The 14723-nt window shown below is 41.6% G+C and overlaps 1 protein-coding gene across 4 annotated transcripts in view; it reads right to left on the bottom strand.

Annotated features, from left to right (window-relative positions):
• The window catches only part of arid4b (AT-rich interaction domain 4B), a 40533-nt gene extending 25916 nt beyond the window's left edge, over positions 1-14617 (bottom strand). For 2 of the 4 annotated variants that reach the window (XM_069690086.1, XM_069690088.1), the window contains exons 1-3: positions 14410-14616; positions 12104-12152; positions 2224-2334 (exon numbers count right to left, since the gene is read on the bottom strand). In XM_069690086.1, coding sequence (XP_069546187.1) covers positions 2224-2334; positions 12104-12109 — 117 coding nt within the window. In that variant the 5' untranslated portion in view covers positions 12110-12152; positions 14410-14616. Of the gene's footprint in view, positions 1-2223; positions 2335-12103; positions 12153-14409 lie in introns of all 4 variants that reach the window. The other 2 variants (XM_069690087.1, XM_069690089.1) reach the window with 2 other exon arrangements.
• Positions 14618-14723: the final 106 nt, after the last annotated feature.

Below are 14723 nucleotides of genomic sequence, written 5' to 3'. Positions count from 1 at the left end.
TGTGAATCTGTTGTTCTTCACCTCTGTACACATATTGACTTTGTTTGCATCAATACTGCCTCCAAGTAGCACTTTGTCTATGTCACACAACATACTGCAACTAAATGACAACATTCACTACATTTGTTTTAAAGTATATCAGTTTATAATAAAAAAAATTTAAAAAAAATTCAAACATCTGTGTAAATATGGTAAACAAATAAATATTGGATTACAGTCTATGACTGTGACATGTCTTGTCATCCTCTGGGGTCACGTGTATAAATCACGGTTGTGATCAGCTATGTTGCCCTCTCAGTAAACTCACATGTAATTGTTCACACAATGGAGGAGACAAGAATGCTGCACCAAAGACAATTTTGGGGTAAAAGTGCAGCTTTTTGCTGCCTGAGAGACCACGACAGCACATGGTAATGTTACCACAACAGCACGTCTGAAGTTACATGGTGTGGCAGTAAAAGACGCACAAACAAACACAACTTCAATTTAAAAAAAAAAAAGAAAGAAAGAGTTTTAGTTCAGTTTGGTGACATGCTTTGAATTCAAATGACGACATTAGTCATCACTTTTTTACACTTTTCTGAATAAGTGTATTCCTAAAAAAAATAAAAAAAGATCTCTTCTCTCATGCTACTATAATATTGACATACTGCTGCGCCCTACATCACAGTACTGGTAGACGTTTTGAGAGAGAACTGGTGCCGATCTGTTCTCCACAAGTACTTCGAGAATGTGAAGCATCCAAGCTTGTTTGCTCTTTAATTTAACCATCCAATTTTTAGAGACATTACATAATTCCTTGAATTTTGTGAATATAAAAAAAGCCTGTCTTTTTTTTTTTTCCCATTAAAGAGATTTTTTTTCATTCTGTATTGACATTTATAGTAGAAAACAATTTACTATGAATATGTGGCAATTTCACGCAGCACAATTTTTTTTGACAGTGCTTGTTACTGTGCTGTCATAGTTAGTCCTGACTGATCTTATGTGTACTGGACCTTTCACAGTGAGTAATACTGACATGGTGCTAATTGACTTCTTGCAGGTCCTCTCGTGCGGATCATCATCATAAATAGAAATGTCACAGATCTTTGCCCTCGGTCTTAAAATCACTCAAAAGACGCCAGCGCCAGACGCTGCAACCATCGACTTTGTTAAACAAGCTGACAGAGATTAATGAAGCAAAGCGCTAAAGAGGAATTCATTACAGTGGAATATTCAGACTCACAACAACCACTGAATAATTGCCATGTTTCAACGTTTGTGTAACAGAGCTCCTGCTTACGTTAAGAGCTACCGCAAAACAAACCCCACACAGACTCAGCCAATTAGTATGGTAATTCATTTATGAGCTGAGAATGTCCCATTAGCTTCACTTAAGCCCTCATTATTAAACTAAGAACATCACATGGTGGACTGTGTCATGTTGGTTGTTGCTGTCCGTGAAATAAAAAAAAGCATGTCATTTGATGATTTCAGCTGGTGTGCCAGAATAGCAGCACATCACTGCTCTTTTGTCTCTACAGGAGGAACTACGGTGCATTGACACAGTGTAAAAGCCAGCATCCAATCTTTGTTCCTCCCACACACTCCAGCAGAACGAGAGACAAGCGATCTGTCTCTATTGTATTATCCAGATGCTCCAGCCCCACTGGGAAATGAGATACTGTACTACGTGTATCGTGCGATGCCTTCATCAGCGAGGCATAAAAAAGAAGAAAAAACACCAATGGGGAAACGCGCCGTCCCCGCCACAAAGCCGTGGGTGAGAGGGACGCCTGAGGATGTGATGGGCTCCTGGTGGGTGAGGCCAGACCCTGCATCTGTCACAGCTGGGGCCCCTGATCAGTGTTTCAACTATATGAGCAGCACTAATAATGCAAACCAGGTGGTAGCGCTTCGCCGTGTGAGCAACACGGCTGGGTTTTCGGCAACATTGGAAATAAGAAAACAAACTGAATGCACATCTAAACCGGTTTTAACTGTGGGAGACTCCAATATCTAATCACCTCAACAATCCCGTCTCTAAAGGAACATTTTGGATGTAGTCACATCCAAAACAACTGCTCTGGATGTACAATAAAAGCCGAGTTGTGTGATCTTGATTGCATCCCCTTCACACAAAGACAAGACCCTCCCTTCGCCCTGCTGCACTCTGCTTCACACACCTCAAGACAATTAATTTTTAATTTCGTCTCAAAAGCACTTTGAAATATGACTTACCTTGGCCTTGACTAGCCTCTTGGCAGTCTTAATCTTGGCTTCACAGAAAGCCCCTCGGTACTTGGCACTCACATCCGTCCCCACTGTCAGGTAGGGGGGCTCCTCCAGAGTCTGAGGAAATAAGAAAAAAAAATTACAAACACACAAAAAAAACCCAGTGACTTCAAAGTTTCTTGACATATAGAGCTCACTGACACAGGTGTATTGTCACAGCTACGGCGGGAGGACCCGCATGCACGCATAACATAGACTAGGCCGGCAACGCAAAACCAACCCGGCTCACTGATTCATCCACGGAAAACACATACCATCTGCTCTGGGTATTGGAAAACAAGCCTCTGAGGGAGCAAACAAAAAGGCCACTTCACTACAGCTTTGATGACTACAAAGAAGAAGCTATCCGAAACACATAGCACCATCTTGTGTCATCACTGGATGTTTATCAAGCCTTCCTCTTCACCAACAGATTTGCGGAGGGTAGGCTACACAGAGGAAACAAACTGTCTGTTTGTGGGGCCCACGGATGATGTTTGCAGTTCATGTAGTGTGGAGATGGATTTACAGAGGGTGTTTCGTTAAGACTTAAGAAACAGGCCTAACCTACCGGAGGTATATTTAGACATCTTTCTAGAATAAGACCTAAAGTGGGACACACTTCCTGCTACTTCTGACAGCAGGTCTCAACTCAAGCGCTACTTTAGGAAAAACAAGAGCTCCTCCTCTGATGCACAAACCTAAAAACGTAGCTGCTTCTTTCTTTCTTTTTTTTTGTGTTTTCTTGTGCAGTGCACTGCACAAGAAAACACATCCTCTTTTCTGAATGAATGAAGTGTATTAATGCCCAGTGGGACGAACAAGCAACAAGTAATTTAACATCAAGTTATCCACAAAATTCATAACAGAGAGATGGTTCAGTTCATTACAGTAAAAAAACATTTCTCCAAACAAATTGTGCCTGTTAAATATTACACTACAAGCTGATTACTTGTAACACTCGGTAAGAAAAATAACTCTCCGACTGTGGGGGGCGGCGTTCATAATAGTTCTTCATTGATCCCAGGAGGAGTCGCAAAGAGTGCACAGGTTGCTGTTGCAGCTAAAACCCACACCAGCGGTTAGCAGTACTTGGAGCGGTGAAGAGGAACTAATCGCTGACACCAGCTGCCGTAGGCCTCCTCCGACGGCACATACTTGTGTCATGACCCGAGCACTATTAAAACCGACATGGTAAAAGTCTGAAAACTTCATTTGCCAACACCGATCTGCTCCTATCAACTGTACAAATCTCAACCCAAGTCAGATTCTTTGTTTATTGCAACCCGTTGGTCTTTGTGGAAACACCTGAACCTTTTTCTTACATATTGCATGTGAACTAACCCTGGGGTGATATAAATAAATAAAGAGCAGCCAACAGATTTATAGAAGAGTTTCACATTGACAGAGTGCATCAGAAGAAGCGAGCACAGCAGCTTTGGGGGAAAAACACAGGAAAACAGCTGCTTTGCAACATTTTGCAGATGCACAATGCCTCTTCAACACTACTGGTTGAATGCTGCTCTCGAACGTGTCATTTTCTTGAGCTGTACGGACAGACGCTGTTCAAATACTGCCCAAACCTTCCAGCTGGGCACATTAAGGACATAAGAAAACACAACAGGAAGCAATTTAGGAAAAGCTGTGGCAATAATGAGCTATAAGAGGTCAGGTGTATTATATTATATTATATAGACATTTTTAAGTGGGGAAAATAGCTGTAGAGCTGTATCATGGAGTCGAATATCAACGGGCAGATAACTGAACATAAAAACACTCCCACTAGAATTGGGTTCACATAAAAATGATAAGAACATCTCACATCCGTGTCATCACTGACATGCTAATAATTCTGCAATGAGCCAAATGCTGATAAATTGAAACAGCAGTATGATTAAAAGTCCACTGCACAGTTCTTCACATAAGGTTTCATAACCCTCATTCATTTCTTTGTTATCTGTAGCTTAATTCTCAATTCTGAGTCATAGAGCCAAACACCTCTCTAATAATATTAAGTTATAAGATATAAACAGTGAGGAGTGCTATCTATATATGGAGACTGGTGATCTGACTAGGAAGCACTCCCTTTCTAATATTCAAACAGGTGTTACAGTAACTGTCAGCCAAATCATCATGTAGGAAAACCACAATTTGGCTGCCAAGCAAAAAGGATGCACCGCTTGATATCAAAGTGGGTACACCACTGTGCACCAGGCCTCTAACAACAATTACATAATCTTCTCATCATGATTATTTGAGCTAAAAGCCATCATTTTTTGTTTTTATAATCATTCAAATCTTTTCCATGTATCCATATAAAAACAACTGCATGAAACTAACAGAAATGTATAAATATTTATTGTTTGAGGTGTGACTGGCGCTCTTTTATTTATGTCATCGAGTTGTTATTGGTATCTGTCATTGTCAACAATTTCTCTTTATATTTCAGTAATAGTTTTTGAATATTTAAGTAGTCAAAATTTTGTTTAAAAAGATCTAATTGTTATTTATATGTTCCAATATTCAATTAGCCTGGTGCTACCAGTCCCCCTGGTCACACTCCATTGGGAACTGTTCCCAGTCGTTGGATCCTAATGGGCTTAGACTTCAGGTTAATATTAAAGTCACTGGAGCACCCTTTAACCAATCAGCATTGACCACCATGTGACACGTGTTGTGCACCAAAACTCACCAACCTCTAAGCAACAGAGCCCCCCCCCCCCGACAATATGCGAGTGCAATGCCATAACAGTGTTGCTACACATGCTTGTACAGCTTCATCTAACTCTTCCACTGTCACCTTTGTTGGATTTACATTTTAGAACAATCACTTGACTTCAATATCATCGCACTGAGGCACCCCTACTGGTCCCTGATTGATCCGCCCTCCAGTGGATGATTGAACCTTCATACCAACAGACAAACATAACTGAAAAACTGAGCTATGAGGATGGAAATGGAGCTAGACTAATATTAAATTATTGTTATTATATAACACCAATATGTCTCTTCATATTTATAAGCTGTCCAGTGTGTGTGTTATTAAACAATGATTAGGCTTATACTGAAAAAGTGGCATGAAATGAATAAAAAACCCTCAAATGTTATCGTGGTGACAACCTTACTGACGACTATAAATAAGAACAGTTGGTTAACTGTGAAACAATAATTGTGATGATGGCGAGAATAGTGTCTCACAATTTTTTTCATCTCGTACCATGAAAACACTTTGTACACATAATTCTTAGGAATGACTGTCTCATCCGTGATTCTTACTGATCAGTAATTCTTACTGATGAAACAATCATCAGTAATTCTTAGTGAAGATATACTTCTTGGACGGAGAAGTGCAATAAAGAAGACAAATCGTTTGTAGATGTAACTGCCTCGTATCAATGTCTCGCCCCAAAGAACAATTCTACTAAATCAAATCCTCCTTCAAAAAGAAAAAAAAAGAACTAATATTTTCTGCATATATAAAAGAAGTACAGGAACATGTTTGTTTCCAGACTGACAAACTGCATCTTCTGTGTTAAGAAGGCCACGAGCTGGTGAAACCAGGACAGGGTGCATCATCACCGGTGTCTCTGGGATTCTGACAGATGGTATTCGGGGGCAGAGTCCAGTGCACTTCAGCCTCCCCACCTCTCAGATAAACACCTCATTAGTCTTCAGTGCAGTCTGGCCTGAGCACCAGCTGCCCTGGCCTACACCAGGTTTACATGACGCAGCAGCCATTTCCAGCAGCTGACCAGCTCTCCTGTCAGTCATGGCTGCAACACAAAGCTGGACTACTGCTGCGTACAGACCACTGTTCCTGCTCCTCTTTCATACTAATACTTGTCTCCCTCTGCTCCCTCTACTCCCTCTGCTCCCTCTGCTCCAAGCCGGCTCCTTCCTCCTTTTAAAAATAAGACCCGTGCTTGGTAGTCAGAGAGGGCAGCTTGGGTTATCTTGGCAGCCGTGGCAGCCAAACATTCACAACCTAACAAGGCAGGGGCAATAACACACTCCTAAGGCCTGAATTACATTTGTCATGCTCACATGCCAACACAAATAGAGGACAGTTTGTTTTTGCCCTGCATGGAGCTACAACTATGAAAGAAAATGCCATTCCTTGGATTCCATTGCCATTAAGCCCACAGCTGTCTGGAGAAAAACACTGACTACTTCTTTTTTCATTATTTTGCTTGATTCTGCCAGAGCCGAATGACAGACAGTGCGCTCAGAAGACCAACCAACCAAGATGACTCGGCTCTGAGGCTGAATACCAGCGCCTTCGGGATGTGTAACGTCCTCTCGCCAACGATAGCTGCTCTCACATGAGATGCTGTCATAATAAAAACCAGCAGAACAGTGTTTATCATAAGCTTCAAGCACCACTTCAGCTACTCCATGCAAAAAGTAAACGCGATAGTAACGGCGGTAGTACAATCAAGAACCAGCTCTCAGGCTATTCACCTCGTGCTACTGATGTGGAAAATATTACATGTGCTTGATTGAACTCGTACAACTGTGACTTGGCATGGGCTGACAAAACACTGGTGGCTAGCATGGACTTGAACAAACTTCAGCTTTTCAAAACATTTTATTGTAATTTATCCCGTCAAAGAAATTAAAAGTCAATTTGATAAAACACATAAGAATTACAAATTTTTACAACTAAATCTCTGACAGGAAAATAAGTGCTGATAGTGGTGCCATAATGATAATAATAGTAGAGCGGCAAAGAAAAGGAACTGGTTTCATTTTTGTCCATTCAAACACAAAAGGCTACCAGCTGGATTCACAACACTGATGTCAGACGCACGCTCACCTACAAACCAATCCATGTGAAGTATAGAGAGATGCAGCTCACTTAGGTGATGACGACGAGGAATTCTTTAGTGCCCTCGCAAAACTGCAGCGTGAAATCTAAACTAACCAGATCAAATTCATACGACACAAAAAAAACAAAAACAATGAACCTTGTTTCTGACCTTGGTCCCTACTTTCAGGAGCATCGGTGCTGCTACACAAAGTACTCGTGTCCTGGCTGTGGAATCACACACACATTTAAACAAAGCACCAACAACTCACTGACAACTGGTGATCCCAAACCCAGTCTGTGTTTAAGCCGTTCTAGTCAGGGAGCAAATCAGGCGACGCTGCTACATTAAGTCTGAGCTTTGAAATCATTCCAGCTTTACTAAAAACAAAAACATAGCGGAGTGACAGTGGCAGCGGCGGAATGAGATCGGTTTCTGCTCAATAAAGACTCTTCGGTCATGAAAAACGTAACAGCCGACTCCATGGTTGGAAATAAGCTGCTGTAGTGCGTTTCTTGGACAACCTGAGTGACTACAGCATTTTCATTCAACGACTCAGGGGGAAAAAAAAAAGGAGTTTCCTGGCAGCTATCAAAAGGTTAAAGCTGCAATGCACAGTAGTGGGATGACACATGTAAACAGTACACTATAATTCACAATGGTGTGTGGCCTCACTTTATATCATTCAACAGGGAGAGCCTCCAGGGACTTCTTAAAAGATCACGGGCTGCCTCTGATGTTGTCCCGTGGATGCACGCAGAAACCCATCGTTAACACATTAAGACAAACTTGCACCCGTCTCTTCAGATGTTCACTCATCCTCTCATTCACTACCATTAAAGCCAATGTGACAGTCCTCAGATTCACAAGTCAAAGTTCATCTTTGCTGAACTCTAACCTTTGTATTTGCACAGTCAGCCAACACTAACCATGATGTGACAATGAGTCTTGTGTTAGGAGATGTGTTTGTGGAGGGATCATGTATTACAGCTCAGTTTTGTTCACCATCGTACACTATTTACAGCCTCTGATTCCTCACATCATCATTATATCCACAAAATCTACTATATATCAGACCCATTACCCCCCTCCTATTTTCTTTTTGTTGGACCAACTCCAAGTCTGACAGAACCAGATTTTTTGCAGCAAACCTTCTGGGAAAGTCATGGTGATGGCAGCTACTTCTACTTTTACATCTCAGGGGAAAACATGGTGCTTTTTTACTCAACATTATTTATTTCACAGCTACAGTTCATGGTGACATTGCAAATGAAACACTTCCCACAGGCACACAGGTGTCTCCAGTTAGAGGCACTTTGGGATGTTAAATACATACGACCTCTGTATAAAATATGATAGATTACTACTGATTACACTGATATAAAAACACTCTGCATAATAGATACTTTTACTTTTGATACTTTAAGTAAATTTCCTCTAATAGTACTTCTGCACTTTTTTAGTACATGATGTTTACTTGGAACCGTATCTTTACATTGCTCTTCTCATTGACATAAAGCATCGGACTATTTCTTCCACCACAACTAATCAAAAGCGCTCAGACACAATGCACAGATAAAGTTTTAAACAGAAGTTTTTAGGCCATTAATGTTGGCATTACACGTGTAATCAAGACAACACACCTCTGAAACCTAAAATGACACACATACTGTAAGTAGGATGTATGTTGGTTTAAGTTAAACTACAATACAAAACAATGTTAAGAATCCAAACTGGTTTTCATTCAGCTAATGTACCCAATGAAGGTCGTGGAAACACTTATATGTCTCAGTCGAATCAAGAGTAACAAATAACTAGTCAATTATATTATTTAAGAGAATTATAGTGTATATCTGCATCTGCATGCAAAAATGCAACTTTTCAAAAACAACATTTAGTCACAAACAATAGTTTTTGACCCATTAAGTTGGGCTATAATGAATAAGCTTGTAAGTCGAACAAAGGAACATGCAAAAGGCATGCAGGAAAGAATTAAGCTCCTTCCCAGCCTGGCGTACACGTTCAATAATCCTGCTGTGAATCACCTCTTTGTCCAAACCAGAGTCACCACAATTCCAGTGACTGGTTCTTCAGCAGGAGTTGCCGTGGCAATGCCATGGCCCCTTTAAACTCCAAATAATAACTACTTAATGCCTTTTGTTTATGTAATTATTCCTCCAAGTTTGGGGCAGTCAACATCAACTCTTCCTGCTGGATCACCAACAATTAGTTACTTTCAACTTCAAAAATTTAAATCAAATTCTGCATTTGAATTTGGAGTGATTACAACCACATTTAGACAAGTCATTATCAATCACAGATACCCATGTCCTAACCAAACATATGGCAACCTCCTTGATGCAAATACACTTTTTTTTTTTTTTTTTTTTTTTTAAACATATGACTTCTGAGTGAGTTGCAGCATTTTCTCATTCACCTGAAGTGATGTCAAATAAAATGTAATAAAATTAAATGTCAAATCAAATGCACCAGACCTGCTGAGGCCCCTCACCAAAATGCATGAATATTTACCATATTACCACAGCACCACATGCTCAGCCATCACCATGGCAGCTGAAACTGGTCTAAATGTAGGAATAACTTGACTGAATACATGTCACTAACAAAGCTATTTTTAACAAAGCTATTTTATAAAAACAGCTTTAATCAAAAGCTGTTTGGACAATTAGTGTTCTGAAAAACAGAAAAACTCTCGACTAGCAATGGTAGTTAAAGGACTATTTCTTTATGTATTTTTTTTAAGTTTCCAAGAGATCAGATTAAAACAAATTGGTGCAAATTGAAACGGCAGGGACAGCAGAGATATCCTAAATCCTACATTTCCCATGGTGCAACACCAAAGCATCTTTGATTTCACTTCCCCTGCCTCCGATTGAAAAGCCCCACACTTCTAAGCATTTTGTTAAAATGTACAGTTTTAAGATCAAGTCACAGTTATTTAATAAATAAATAAATATGGAAAGCTTATCCAACTGCTTTTACAGGCTGAGATAAGCTTCTTGTTATTAAAATAAATTGTTTGTGAAACCTGTGGAATGCCACTTTAACTATGCTATTACATAGTCATACAGTGTATATGGTGAATCGATGTTTTGGATTAGATTTGGATTTAATTACCAATGTTATGGAGAAAAAGACAGTCGAGAGCATCTATCAGCATTACTTCAGCTAAAGTGAGGACTTCATTCCAGTTTCAGCGCAGGCATTAGCGTAAGAACAAAGTTATTAGCTGAACAACTCTCAAGAATTCAAACGGCTATCCACTACACGAGTCTTCTTGTAGAAGGTCTAACATTTAGAGTAGTTTATCCAGCATACTGTACTAGCTCAGTGTGTGCAACTGATGAAGAAAGGTGGTGGATCGTAAGTCTGAGTGACATGAAATGCTAAGTGAACATAATGAAAAGTTGTCCTAGTTACGGAGCAATTTACAGTTGAGGGAAGGCATTGAGCAGATGCTCCTACACACAGCGGTAAAGTAAGCGAGTACTCTCCCGGCATCAACAGAGCCACACAACTCAGAGCACTATGAAAATAATGAATACAACCAGGCTAAACAGAAAATGTCAATGCGAAAACATAATTCCTTTCAGCAGTTATGTGAATAAGCAACTGTGAACATAATAACCATGTAAGAGACAGAAATCCACCTGGTGACAACAATAACTGTGAAAGGCTCACAGCCTCTAATAGCAACATGTTTAATGAATGTTGACATATGAAATCATGTAGCAGCAAAGTTCATTTAAGATGTGAATTAGTTTGTGTCTGCTAAACCCATGTTTCTCTGTATTGTCTGTGCCTCAGTTCATTGAAGGCGATTTCTGCTGGTGACAATCAGAATTCTGCTGTCTTCCAGTGACACAAACACTTCATTATATAACCACAACAAACCATCCTGTAGTTCAGAGCCAGCATGACTCGTAGGACGAGTATGAATGCAGGGCTACACAAAGCAAAATGCAAAGCCACGTACGAGATCAAAATCATTTCCTCATCTTACATGGAAGGTAAAGCAACATCTCATGGTACTTTTGGTTGCTTTAATTAGATACTTTGGTAAGCTGTTGACATGCCTATTAGCGGGTGGTGGTATAGTTTGATTAACCACAAGTAGCAGATCACCATTAGGGGCCAAGTGACGGACTACAAATTGTTACCAGAGCAGACTTAATGGGTCCACCACTAACTCTCCAAGATTGTCCAAGTGCTCACATCTCCTACTTGTTAATTTTTTCCCACGGTACCGTTATGCTTAATAATATCATAAAAATGCAACTAAAAATATTGACTGTGGTAAATGCTCCTGGATGTCACAGAAATGAGTTTAAAAGACAAACAACTCTGCAGATTATGACACTAAAAGTAGCAACAAATGACAAGTTTAGATAAAAAAAAAAAAAAAGCCTGAAGGCATAACAACAATCGCAACTGTGATCCACTGGAACTATAAGAAAAGAAATAAATAGCTCTCAACACAGTATATCCTCCCAGATGGTGACAGTTGTGACTTTTTGAAATCAAGTAAGGCTGAACAAAACAACACCTGAATATTCCACAGTCTATTTATTTGCTTATTTATGTATGCGCCACACCTATAATGTGAATTCACATTCACGTACATCAACCTCTATCTCGGCATATAATTCAATAAGATTGCATAGCAAAGCATAACATGAAAAATTACAGTTCCCAATTTGTGTTTGCAAATAAAGCTGAAGCCACTGAAAGCTCAATATCACGCATATCAAACAAACCTATTACTTTGGCCCACGTCCAACACACTTGCCTCTCTGTGTTTGAACAAGACTAAAATTTACATTTAGCAAAACTCAACAAAAGGATGAAGCCATGCATATGAAATACATTTCACAGTTTGTGTTGAATTCACCTGGTTAAGATATGTTTACATAAGCGCTGAGTGAGCTGCTGCAGGAGTAGTAGTGAGCTAATGAGAGTTTCTGGTGGCAGTGAACACATGCAAGGAGGGGATGAAAAAAAAATATGAATGAACATACCTTCATCTCTCAATGAGTCCTCTAGGTGACCAGTGTAACGAATCCGAGGCTGAAAACAGAGGGTGAAGAAGCTGTTAGGCATTACAGAGACTGTCAACTTCAACCAGTCTGCCACAACAAGACACAATTATGTTAGGATGACATCACTTCTTCTGCCATGGATGCCATGAAAAAGCTGGGCGGCAGACGCACACTTTGACATGGATTTGGCACAAAAAAAAAAAAAAAAAGAGAGACCCACATCGTCTGCACATGTAACATCCTTCTTGGGATTGTTTCTACGATTCCACTGAATTAAGACTGGGAGTGATTTGTTAAAGATACTGACATGGGTGTGTGTGTGTGTGTGTGAGCGCTTTAGAGCCCCATTTCCAAATATATCCGTGTTGCAAAGTAAACCGTGGCAGGCCGAGCAGGGCTCTTTAAAGCCGTTTATGTAATGCCCAGTGTACTGTTGTCAGTCAGCCACCAGTCAGAAACATGGAGTAACTAGTCGCTGGCCAACGAGACGACCTCCTCTGTCGGTGTGCACAAATACATGGAAAATGTACCCGTTAAAGATGAAGTGCTCGACGGTGTAAAAAAAAAAGAAAAAGAAAAGAAAAGCCGCACGGTGCTCGGTTCCCGGGCAGCGTGGTGTGTGTGTGTGTGTGTGTGTGTGTGTGCCAGCCGTCTGCACCGCACCGACCGTACCAACACTACAGCAGAGGATGACGCCATTTCTGTGGCTGACAGTCGGCTAAAACTGGAGAACACTTCAGGCGCACAAACACTGGAAATTGCGGGGACGGTAGTCGCAATTCACCTGCCAATGTCAGAGCCATTTCTCTCCCGGAGACGGGTGTCTTAGCTTTATTTTTATTTTATTTTATTTTTAACAGGGAAACTGCTCCGACGCCGTTCATTTTCATTTTCGCTTCTCTCCCTTGTCTCGGCGCGCTGCTCCGCAGAGAGCCAGCAGAAACAGGAGCGCGAATAACGCCGCTTCACGGGCAGGCACGGCAGACCTTCACGGGCATGTCGTAAGCAAAGCCGTGCCGCGATAACAACGTTAAGTTTCAACAAAGTGAGAATCAGCGGCGCGGCCCGGTTAAAAGTCACTTTTCTGCCTTCACCAAAATGTTGTCTGTATCGACTGGTCTGGCGTTTCGCTGACTGCTCACAGATGAGTGAGGTCGCTTCTGACAAAGAAACGAGTCGACGGAGCGGTTCGCAACAAGGTCAAGCTTTAAAACACCGCGTTAATCCCCCCACACACAACATTTTATTGTCGTAAGAGAGGCCAAGGTCGCAGCCCTCATTTGTGGCTCTCCGTCGCGCTGGATGATCGCGGAGGATAACACAATGTCACATCCGCCCCAGATCGCTTCGACCAGCCGCTGCAAACGACTGACCACCAACCGTCTCTCTCTCCTCCTCCTCCCCCCTGTCCCTAAGCCTGGTACCGGGGTTAACTAAACACGTCGAGACCCTCTTCACTAACGATTCCTGCCCAGTCAGTTTGACATATCGGCAGTTACGGAAATGTACAAAAACACTGCTCGCTCGCTCGCTCACGGAGGATAGATAACACAAGTCCTCTCGAGCAGAGGAAAAATAGTCCACCTCGGATCTGGATTTACGGCCACGAACTGCTCCAAACGGGCGAGTTCCTCCGTACACGGTGACCCATCCGGACCCAGCCGACACCGGACCAAGTCAATCGTGAGAATCTAACGAGCCCGGTGGCACCAAAAAACAAACAAAAAAAGCCTGACGATGCAATAATGTACCTGTTACCCTGTTAAACTACACGGTTCAGGGTCGCCGTCCTGCAGCTCGTCCCAACTGTTGTGGTGTAATCTCACTTCTGACGGGCGCTGCTCGACGACAACCTCCCGGAGGATTCCTCCGCTTCAACAACCCTGAAACTATCCAACCTTTCACTCGGTTCATCAGTTTTAATCGGATGGCTGCAGCATAACTTTGTTATCGAGCTGACCCAAGTTTTTTTTTTTTTTCCTCTCTCTTATTTATTTCTCTATTCTCGGCCGTCAGCTTTTTTTTTTTTTTTTTTTTATATACCGTGCAGTCGCCCCAATTTCATTCATTCCCCCCCACCACCACCACCACCACCACCTCCTGAAACCCGCCTCGACACACCGCAGCTTTTTAGTTCACAAGTCGGCTCGTTAACGTCAAGGTTGGCTCGGTAGCAGCAGGAGGAAGCGAGCGAGCTGGTTAAAAAAAAAAAAAAAAAAAAAAAAAAAAAAAAAAAAAATGTTCCCAAATAAACGACGGCTTCTGCCGAACAAAAGCAGGCTTACCTATGCTGTCAAGTTCAGAAACACTTCGGTTTTTCGACGAAAGTGTATTAGTAATCCATAGGGACATTTATGTGGGAATAAATCTGACAGGCTTTAACCGTCGTCCGTCGGAGGATGTTGGATGGAGGAAAAGTCGTTTTCGCAGAGCTGCTGTTTCGCCTTGTTGACTAGCTCCTCCGTAGCCTAGCTCTTTCTGTGCTCCTTCGCCCCGCCTCCCGCGGATGATCGACGTGGGGGCATCGTTTAACCCCGCCTCTCCCGCAGATACGGTCCGCCCCCATTGGACGACGACAGTCACCGGGGAAACGCTTTTA

Source organism: Brachyistius frenatus, unplaced genomic scaffold (assembly GCF_029030835.1).
Source record: "Brachyistius frenatus isolate BFR_SWC_R1_liver_20210118 unplaced genomic scaffold, ASM2903083v1 Contig_8, whole genome shotgun sequence".
Taxonomy (NCBI): Eukaryota; Metazoa; Chordata; class Actinopteri; family Embiotocidae; genus Brachyistius; species Brachyistius frenatus.
This window is presented reverse-complemented; position numbering and strand designations above follow the sequence as displayed.